Raw genomic sequence first — 10,339 nt, forward strand, 5'->3', positions numbered from 1 at the left:
GATTCCCAAGATCATTTTGGCATTCTGATTTGGGTAACTTTCCAGAATTCTGAGATGGTGGGGCATTATTCCCTACTGGGAGGACTTTCCAGGAGGCCGGAGTGCCCGTTTTTCAAGCGACACCAAAATTGTTGGGGAACCTTATCCTGCCTGTCACCTCTAAAGCCCTAGGACTTAAGCCACGATATGCAAAAGACCATCTTTCCTACTTGCCTGTTCTTTACATTTTGCCTAAGAGGCTCCTGCTTTCAAGCATGAGGTGGGTTGTAATTGGGCAACCCAACAGTAAAGGTAAAGGTTCCCTTGCTCGAAAGCCAGTCGAATCCGACTCTAGGGTTGCGGTGCTCATCTCCGTTTCAAAGCCGAAGAGCCAGCACTGTCCGAAGACGTTTCTGTGGTCATGTGGCCGGCGTGAGTAAACACCAAGGCGCACGGAACGCAGTTACCTTCCCACTGAAGTGGTACCTATTTATCTACTTGCAATTTCTTGCTTTCGAACTGCTAGGTTGGCACCTTTTTAATGGAATGTCCTCCCTGGATAAGGTGCTAATGTTATATCCTTTCAGGCCCCTGGTAACACCTTCATTTCCCATGTTCTGGAAGAGAATATTCATTACTGCCAACTGCCCTTTCAACAGCCTTTCCTTCTCGCCACTCTTCTGTCCATTTTTAGTTAATAGACAACAGAGGAGTTACATTCAACTGCCTCTTTCCTTTTGGGGTGGAGGGGAATACTGCTCCAGTTCACATCTGTGTATACAAAAGTCTAAAAAACCCTCTGCAACCCAGTTCTGGGGATTTCATGTGCAAGAGGGCCCCCACATAGCTAACCCGGGCTCTGTGACTAACATCTGGCACTTTTCAAAATAGATCAATTCAGCAACTGTCAGGGATGCTGCTACCCCCACCCCCACCTCACTGTTTGCTAGCAGACCAGCAGGACAATTTTCATGACCTAAACTGTAATAATGCTTCGAGAAGCATGCTATTGAGAGCCAGTTTGGTGTAGTGGTTAAGTGCGTGGACTCTAATCTGGGAGAACCAGGTTTGATTCCACACTCCTCCACTTGCACCTGCTGGATGACCTTGGGCAAGCCATCGTTCTGATAAGAGCTGTCCTTGAAAAAGAGCAGTTTCTGTCAAGAGCTCTCTCAGCCCCACCTACCTCACAGGGTGTCTGTTTTGGGGAGGGGAAGGAAAAAGGAGTTTGTAAGCTGCTCTGAGACACCTTTGGGTAGTGAAGGGCGGGGTATAAATCCAATCTCTTCTTCTTCTTCTTCTTCTTCTTTCTGTGTACAGACATGAGAGGCAAGGAAAAGGCTGAACTGGTGAGTCAGGAACCCTTAACAGAATGACAGCTCACACATGCTGCCTTTTCCCCTAGCTGCAGTCAAAACAGCTACACCAAATCAGGCAGAAAACAAAAACCAGCAACTGAGGAATGTAAGTCAAAGCACACTGGACCTGACCTGCCATCAATAAATGGCAGGTTTTTCAAAACATAATTCAGAAATCATTAGTCTTCTAAAAAAGGGAACAAATACAAAAACAGCACATGCCAAGCTTCAAAGCCTATTTCCTCAGTACTAGGAAGCTAATATTACCTCCATGCTAAGTATCTTCTTGGCCATGGCTCTCTCACCACCAGTGTTCCCTCTAAGCTGAGTTAGTGTGAGCTAGCTCACAGTTTTTTTAGCCTCCGGCTCACACATTTTTGTCTTAGCTCAGGAAGGATGGCTCCAGAGCAAACTAATTGATGCAGCAGCCAAATTGCTTGCTCACAACTTTAATGCCAGTAGCTCACAAAGCAGAATTTTTGCTCACAAGACTCCATAGCTTACAGGGAACATTGCTCACCACTGGTGACAAATGCCACGTGCATGGCCTTTTCTTGCTTATTTTAAAAATATTTAGGAAAACAAAACATTAAAAAATCTCAATCCATAAATAAAAAGGGGGGCACTGTATATAAACTAACTGACTCAAGCCGTATGGCTGAAAAACCTCCAATGTCCTCATGCTCCCTGTACACCTCTCTTCTGGGAAACACTATATGCTCTTTTATAGCCAAGTCCAACATCTCTTCTTGCCAAAGTTCCACATATGGCATGGAATTGCATCTCCAAACCTGCAGAACTAATCTTCCGGCTATTGCTGCCACCCATAGGATCTATAATTGGTTCTCCTTCCCAGGTGAATTATCAGATGAAAAGTCACCCAGCAATAAATGCACTGCTGACAGATCTAAAGACACACCTAAAACAGAGTTTATCTACTTTTCTCCACTGATGGCTGGCTCCCAGCACCTAACATCATGTGGGGGGAAGTATTTGTGAATTCCCTGCATTGTGCAGGGGGTTGGACTAGATGACCCTGGAGGTCCCTTCCAACTCTATGAGTCTATGCTTTATTTGGCACAACCACCAAGCTACACCTCCAAGTCCAACCCGCTCCACTGGCCAAGGCTTTCCTTGCCTCCCCTCCATCTTGAATTTCAGTGGTGGGGAAAGATGGCTCCTGCCACCTCAAGAGGTTTTAATGGTGTTGGGGGAAATGGAGCTTGGTCCCGCCAGCCTGCAGGAAACAGGCCCCTGCAGGATCTCATGCAGCAGGTAAGAGCCCAGTGTAGCCAGCTCCCCAGCACCCCAGTCTTTCAGCCCTAGCAACAGGGGACGCTGTACATTGCTGGTGCTAATGACAATGATGGAGGCCTGCCCCAAGGTTCCTGGACATTGGCTCAAGCCACAGCAGCAGCCCCCCCCCCTCCAACGGCTGTCATGCACAGGGAAGAGGGTGGACGCTGGCAGGCCAGCAAAGGAGTGTTTATGCAGGCTCAAACAGCTCCTCTGTTTTGAGGGGTTTTTAAAACCCCACCCCATTTTTCTGAAGGATTTGGATTTTTCTGCAAACCAGGGGGTGTTCCAAGTTTGGCAAAAAAATATTCTCCCTCCCCATCTCGTCCTGATCCACAGATATAAGTATCAGCAGATTAGGCCAGCGTGACCATAGTATACAAAGGGAGGATCTGTGATACTCAAGGAGGATTCTCCCCCCCCCCCCATCATGGCCCACTGAAGCTCCTGGCCACCCCCTCGTCAGGCTGCTGCAAGGGCTGGAGTGCCCCCCCGCCATCCTGCGAAGTCAGTGGCAGCAGCAAGCCCAGCACAGCTTTAGGTCTCCACTGCTAAAGTGCTGCAGATTCCTTTCCGTCAACTGGTGGTGCTGCCTACTCTCCGTTGCTGGGCCTGCAGCAATTACTTTCCCCACATTGCTGCTGCTGCCGCCACCCTAGGCCCCACCACTCAACCTGGAGCCAGGCCACAATGACAGCGGTATCTGGGGGAGCGGGGCACACCAAGCCTGGAGCAGCTCCTGACATTATCTGCCACTCCGATCAAGGCCCCAGTGGCTCCCAGCTCCCGTATGTCATCCAACACTGTGCATGCAAAGACAATGCTTTTTAATTGGGGGGAGGTTAAACCCCCCAATGTGGTTTTGTGTAGTGGTTAAGTGTGCGGACTCTAATCTGGGAGAACTGGGTTTGATTCCCCACTCCTCCACTTGCACCTGCTGATGTGACCTTGGGTCAGTCACAAGCTCTGGCACAGCTGTCCTTGAAAAAGAGCAGTTTGTGTCAGAGTTCTCTCAGCCCCACCCCCCCCCCACCTCACAGGGTGTCTGTTGCGGGGAGGGGAAGGGAAAGGAGTTTGTAAGCCACTCTGGGACTCCTCTGGGTAGTGAAGGGCGGGGTATAAATCCAATCTCTTCTCTTCTTCTTCTTTTTTATGATTTCAGATTTTTCTGCAAACCTGGGGAACAGAAAAATCTGTTTAGTCAACTGTGGCCCCAATTGCTATTAGACATACAGATCTGATGGCAGGCTCTGTACTGCAAACATCGGCTTTGGTGGCTGGAAGTATGCACTCTTGAGACCCCTCTTCCAATAGTCTTCTTACTTGTATGAAAACCTATGGCTCTTGACCTGAGATTCCTTTTGAGAGGCCAGGAATTTGACCTGGAACCCATTCGTTCCCCTTCCATGGCTAAAGCCTGAGCACTGCAGAAATCGCATTATCCCATTGGTGGAAGTTGCATGGAATAAACAGATTCAAAATGATATTACAAACAAGCCTCAGTCATAGTTTATGAATGCGAAATGTTTCAAGAACACTCGCAGAATCATACCAAAATCAAAGCAGGTAGTGCTTTCAGTGTTTCATATAAGCCCTCTTACACACAATTTAAACATAATCAAATGAATTTAGGAGCAACAACATCCAGGTACACTTTTTGTTTTTTTTGCGGAAGTAGTATACAGAATATTGTGAGTTTTTCAATTCGCATAATTAACTGTATTAATTAGAAGTAGTGCAAGATGTAGAGATATATACACATAAGTATACACAAGAGTAACTCGTAAGGGCAGTGGAATCCGTCAGGAATAGGAAACAGTTCCAGTTTCTCAGTAGGAGCACAGGGCCAAAAGTTACACATTAGGTTACAGTTCTTTGTGAGAGGAAAGGCTTTCTCGCGCCTGTTCAGACTTTACATACAAACCTGTGATGCCACACCTTTTTTTTTTAGTGTTTAGTTTACAAAGAGTACATAATTCAATTTTTAAAAGATAACTTGTTAAAAATGTAAAAATTAATACAACATTAAGCATCCTCTAGTGAATCCAACCCATTATTGGACAGGCTTACGTTCTAAAGCATTCCTTCATATAGCATCAGGGCTCCAGACCAGATTAATGAGTACACTGCTCTTCAGTAGCCTGCTGGCCCCTTTGGAAAAAAAAATCTTTTCAAGTATACTTGAATACATGATGGACGGAAGAGTTCTTTTCAGATTAGGCATGATTCAGCCCAAAAGAAGTATGCAGATATGGGACAGGTTTGATGAGGTATTACGGAGCATGGGAGCAGTTTCATTCTGATCAATAAATAAATGCTTCTGCTCTGAGTTCCAGTGGCCACTCAATTATTATTATAGACCAAGCATGACAAGTCCTGAGCAAATCTGGATTCAGGATTTTGCTCTGTCAAGGAAAGCCACACGTTTCAGATCAGGAAGGGAATACCGGAACAAGATGCAAACCCGACTGATCCACCATCCAAAGTCTTAGGCCAAGCAGTCCCAAAGCGCAGGTAAGGTGACAGACCAGTCACATGGCTCAAGTGTTTCTCCATTCAAGCATGTCTTTACCCACAGCAGGCTGCACGTCGAGGAGAAGGCTTCGAAGCTTAGGTTCCTCCTTTGCTATGAGAACTTCTTTTGTATCGAGAAGAATTCATCCACATGACCCCTCTATCTGCAGTCTGAAGCAACACAGCCAAGAAAAACAAAACAAAACCAGGTTTACTCTCTTATCTGCAGTTGCAAGGTCTAGGCCTGGCTAGACAAAAGCTACACGCATTGATCAGAGTCTGTTAACATCTATCACTTCGGTGTGAGAGCAAACAGAAAGGAAATGCTGTAACCAAAACTGCATATTGTCATCAGTTTTTTGGCACACTTCCTGGCATCTGAGACTGATGCAATGATCAAGCAACTATACACTTGGCAACAGTGAATTGCTTGCTGGCTGCGAGTACAGTCTAATGCTCCGCTTGCTCTCTGGGTGCACACCAGTTAGAATAGTAACAGGTCAGTGGGCAGAAGAATATGAAGACAAGGTTACAGTTTCTTACTTCTGTATGAATGCAGAACACAAGGACTACTCATATACCATTTATTTCCTTACAGAAGAACCTACCTGTTGGCATATTTGTTATACAACAGGTTTCTCACTGTCCTGTTTTTCATCAGATTCTTCATCAGATCCTTAAAAAGAACAATTAAAACAAATAGCATCATGTTCAAATGAAGCTGATGAGCGTTAAGATGCATACATTATTTACATTGTATTACGCTTCCCCAAATATTAATGCATTCCTCCCTAAAAAGGTACAAGGCAGGTGAGTCATCAGAAAAATAACAGAGAAGGAAAAACCCAGGAGGCAAAAAGATGATATGACTTAGTATTAGAACAGAACAGCAAACACCATATACTGTTTTTCTTCCCGCTGAGATTTTGTTCTCATCTTCAAAATGCTGCCTTCCACTTTCCAACAGCACAACCCAAGAAGAATTTTACCACGTGAGTTTGCTGAATGCACAAAAAAAAAGAACTCTCAAGATCATTGTCTCACAGCACAAAGTTGGAAAAGATGCTGAGCAAGCAGAAAACCAGTCAAGAGAGTCGAGGGGATCCTGAACAAGCCCCTTGGAGCAAAGCCTTTGGAATCCTGATCCTCAACTGCGGCTTCCTCATGGTGAGCCACTTTGGTGTAGTGGTTAAGTGTGCAGACTCTAATCTGGGAGAACTGGGTTTGATTCCCCACTCCTCCACTTGCACCTGCTGATGTGACCTTGGGTCAGTCACAAGCTCTGGCACAGCCGTTCTTGAAAAAGAGCAATCTGTGTCAGAGTTCTCTCATCCCCACCCACCTCACAGGGTGTCTGTTGTGGGGAGGGGAAGGGAAAGGAGTTTGTAAGCTGCTCTGAGACGCCAAGTGAAGGGCGGGGTATAAATCCAATCTCCTCTTCTTCTTCATCTCCACGTGGCAGCAGAAATCCTATGACCGTGCTGCTGTAAATAAATGTTTCACTGGAAACCCAAGCAGAATGATAAAGGAGCGGAGAACCGCGCTAGCAGCCAAGAATAGTTGAGGATGAAAATGCCTTGGAAATGTTTGGCTTCTAGCTTAAAACCAAAACGTTCTTCTTCTAAAATATGTGAAGGGGACAACTACCAGCACTGATTGGAGCTTTTCCTGTATTCCAAATGAAAAACTGACTTTGTTATGGTGTAATTGCTTTCCTTTTAAAAGACAGCATTTGACCCTTGTTACATCAGAGTATTCAGAAATTTTTGGTGGAAGTTTTTTTGTTTGTTTGTTTACTGGGACCATGGACTCAGAAAACTTCATTAGCTTTATTTTTTACATGACTATAGGTTTTTTTCTAAGAATGAAACAATATTTGGTGGGAAATCTTATAAAGTAATGCCTGAAAGCAAAAGCCCCCCAACAGAACGCCTACTGCTGTCATGACACCCACCTTTCCGGGCGCCTGCCAAGTGTTTCTACAAAGTGGGTGGGGATGGGGGGGGGCTTTTGATTGGCTGTGCAGATTTTTCCAAAGTGCCTGTAGGGCAACAGCTGCTACCACAGCACAAGGATCTGAACCATGTGTCTGAAGGAAAGCTGTGTGCATGCCAGAAGACACTTTCAAACAATACGTTCACTTTAAAACGTTTCCTGTTAAGCAGAGCTTCAGCCTGAAATGTTGAAGAGACTATTTGACTTCTGCATAACTTTGTTCCCTGACATTCTGTGGCTGGCTCCACCTCCCGTGGCAGCCAATTTGTGGCTGCACCCACCATCTTGTGCTAGAATTCCAAAGGTGGCTGCGGGCACAAAAAGGTTGTGGGCCTCTGCCCTAAAGCGACTGGGGGGTGGCCTTGTAGTGAAGTTCATCTTACTAGCCAGTTTACTCCTTTAAACTGTGCAGAGGAAAGTCTTCACAATATTTTTTTCATATTCAGTGAAACAACTTTACAGGTTCGTTTGAGTCTTTCATTTTGTATCATCTGCTTCAGCAAAAAGTGTTTCCGCCCCCCCCCCCCATCAACTAAAAGCTCTGAGGCTGCTTGGGGGGGGGGCTGTTTGGAAAAGTTGACTAGGCCCATAAGACGGAGCTGTACATTTATTTCCACATATGCATGTGTCAAGCTTTTATCTCCACTAGATGGAGCCAAATGGAAAGGCAGTGGACTCTTCCCTCACAAAAGTTCTGAGACAAAAGCTGCCCAAATAATCACTGTTTAATGTTCTGTTAGCTATTAACCATCATGATGCACAGAACTTTAACCCTCACCCATATGGCACAGGCAAATACAGAAATATTTGAGTATATCTCTGCAATTCTTTTTAAAAGCTCAAAATGTATCTGTCCCTTTTACATTCTCCCTTTAAATATGAGGCCCATTAATTCTACTGCCGGCATTGCTCCTCGTTTTAGATCTTTGGAAGAAATTGAGATATGTGTATGATTGAAACGGTTTTATATGTATGAAGCTGTTAAACCTGCTGCTACTTTGACCGTATGCCCCATATCTCTACCCTGTGATGTTATAGCAAGAGAGGACTATAAACGTGTGAGATTACAATCTGGGTGCACATCGGAAAAAATTATTTAATTCAAAACTTTGGCAGCAGGTTAAGACGCTCCCTGCTTGCATGGCTTGGTCTGGTGGAAACTAGCAAACCAGCACTTTGCGCCCCCGTTCTCCCACCCTTACTAGAAACAGAACTATTCTAAAGCCAATATACCCGGCAGAGATTACTAATTATTTTTTTAAAGAAATTGGGAGCTTGTGAATGCAGTTTCCCAGAGGCTTCTCTCCCCTGCAGCCAAACAAAGGAAACGGGTCCAACCGGGACAGCCCTGACCGGGATTGGCCCAGGCTAGCCCCCATCTTGCCAGGTCTTGGAAGCTAAGCAGGGTCAGTCCTGGTCAGTACTTGGATGGGGGACTGCCAGAGAAGCCGAGGCTTGCTAGGTGGACAAATGGCAAACCATCTCTGAACATCTCTTAGCTAGGCAGCACCTTCCCCCATCCACCACCACCACCACCACCGGGATACACTCAGCCCAAAAAGATAATTCCAGGAGGGCGGCCGTGTCATAGTTTGTCACAGCAGAACAAGGCTCAAGTCTAGTAGCACCTTTGAGACCAACACAATTTCCCAGGGCGTAAGCTTTTGTGAGTCAAAGTTCACTTCATCTGACAAAGTGAGCTCTGACTCACAATAGCTTATATCCTGGCAAACTAAGGTCCCTGCCAAATGGCAGGAAAAACACGGGGCAAAGTGCGGCTTTTAAAAGCCGCACCAAAATAGAGACGCCGCGGCAGGATCCCATGGATCCCCTGAGCCGCAGCACCGTTGCTCCCCCGGCACGATCAGATGCCGGGGAGGAAGAGACGATCGGGAGGGGGAGGCTGCCGAACTGTGCATGTCTGAGCATGCGCAGTTTGGCCGAAGATGCGCCGGCGGAAGGACGCGCCGGCGATCCCACGGCTGGCCTTGATGCGCCCTGCCCCGACGAACCACCTAGGTTTATTTTTGATGCGGGGTTTTGGTGGAAGGGCCGGATCGGGAACAGGCGCGCCACCCTTTCCAGATACTGCTGTGGGATCGTGCCTGTTTGCTGCGCCCCCAATCCGGCCCGGCCCAAAACCGCTCGTGTGACCGGGGCCTCTGTTGGTCTTTTAGAGTGCTCCCGGATTTGAATTGTACTCAATCTGAACAGTTTCCTATGTTAAGACAACCTGCATCTTCAAATGAAAGAACGTTCGTTACCTGCAGCAGATTCAGGGGGTGAATAAAACTGCCCATCAGAGGGGAGGCCAGGTTGGATAAGGGCAGCTCGCTCAGAGGCACCTTGCACCAGCAGAAGTCCTACAAAAACAGTCAAAACTGTGTAAATGGCTTCCTACGACAATGTCCATCAAAGCCAGCATCCACCTATGTATAACTTGCATTGATACACTTGTCAGGACTATAGCTTAGGGATAGCAAAGCAGGCCTCCCCTACAGCCCAAGCACAGGGCAGGGGAGTAAGACATGTGGCAGTTCCTTTCATTTCCGACATAATTTGGGTCCCAGAAAGTAATGCAAAGTACAGGAAAAGCAGCTTACTGTTTTCTTCTTCCGCTTCGTGTGGTAAGACTTTGAAATCCAAGAACCAGGTTTCTATCCAGGCAAGAATGAAAGAGATGATGGGCAACACATAGCCAAAAGCACCTTGAGAGAAGAGCTGGAGGAGGGAAGAAAGTGTCATGTGAAAAAAGCCTCTCTGGCTCATACGACTGAAATGAAGAATGGGCTCGCATGCACGGTGATGACCCATACCTTTGAAAGAATCACTTTTGCGAGTAAGAAGGCACTGGTCACTGCGGTCGTGAACTGAAAGACATTATTAGAAGTTATGAAAGCAGCCGTCCTCATTTCCATCGTGTACCATCCAAAGCCACCTGTTCACCCATTAAGCGCTAAGCAGCAACTGGCAAAATCATTTAGCAAAACGAAGAACGCAGGATGTTTCAGCTAACGCATTTAGTGGGGGCAGAGACCCTTCAACATTTCCACTGCTTTCGTGGTTCCAAACACAGGACAGTCAATGGCCCTTGCTCATTGTTTAGAAGTACATTTCCTTCATGTGAGCCATACTTTACCATAATATGTGCATTCCCAACTCACAAACCACTCCCCCCAAAACTAGCAATTTCACAA

General features: G+C 46.3%; 1 protein-coding gene across 5 annotated transcripts in view; it reads right to left on the reverse strand.

The window, feature by feature from the left end:
• Nucleotides 1-4,135: 4,135 nt before the first annotated feature.
• STARD3NL (STARD3 N-terminal like) overlaps nucleotides 4,136-10,339 on the reverse strand; it is a 34,891-nt gene continuing 28,687 nt past the window's right edge. For all 5 annotated transcript variants that reach the window (XM_015419298.1, XM_015419321.1, XM_015419290.1 and 2 more), the window contains exons 5-9: nucleotides 9,959-10,012; nucleotides 9,746-9,863; nucleotides 9,407-9,505; nucleotides 5,756-5,823; nucleotides 4,136-5,318 (exon numbers count right to left, since the gene is read on the reverse strand). In XM_015419298.1, coding sequence (XP_015274784.1) covers nucleotides 5,771-5,823; nucleotides 9,407-9,505; nucleotides 9,746-9,863; nucleotides 9,959-10,012 — 324 coding nt within the window. In that variant the 3' untranslated portion in view covers nucleotides 4,136-5,318; nucleotides 5,756-5,770. The remainder of the gene's footprint in view (nucleotides 5,319-5,755; nucleotides 5,824-9,406; nucleotides 9,506-9,745; nucleotides 9,864-9,958; nucleotides 10,013-10,339) is intronic.

Source organism: Gekko japonicus, unplaced genomic scaffold, assembly GCF_001447785.1.
Source record: "Gekko japonicus isolate JY-2015 unplaced genomic scaffold, Gekko_japonicus_V1.1 scaffold190, whole genome shotgun sequence".
Lineage (NCBI taxonomy): Eukaryota > Metazoa > Chordata > Lepidosauria > Squamata > Gekkonidae > Gekko > Gekko japonicus.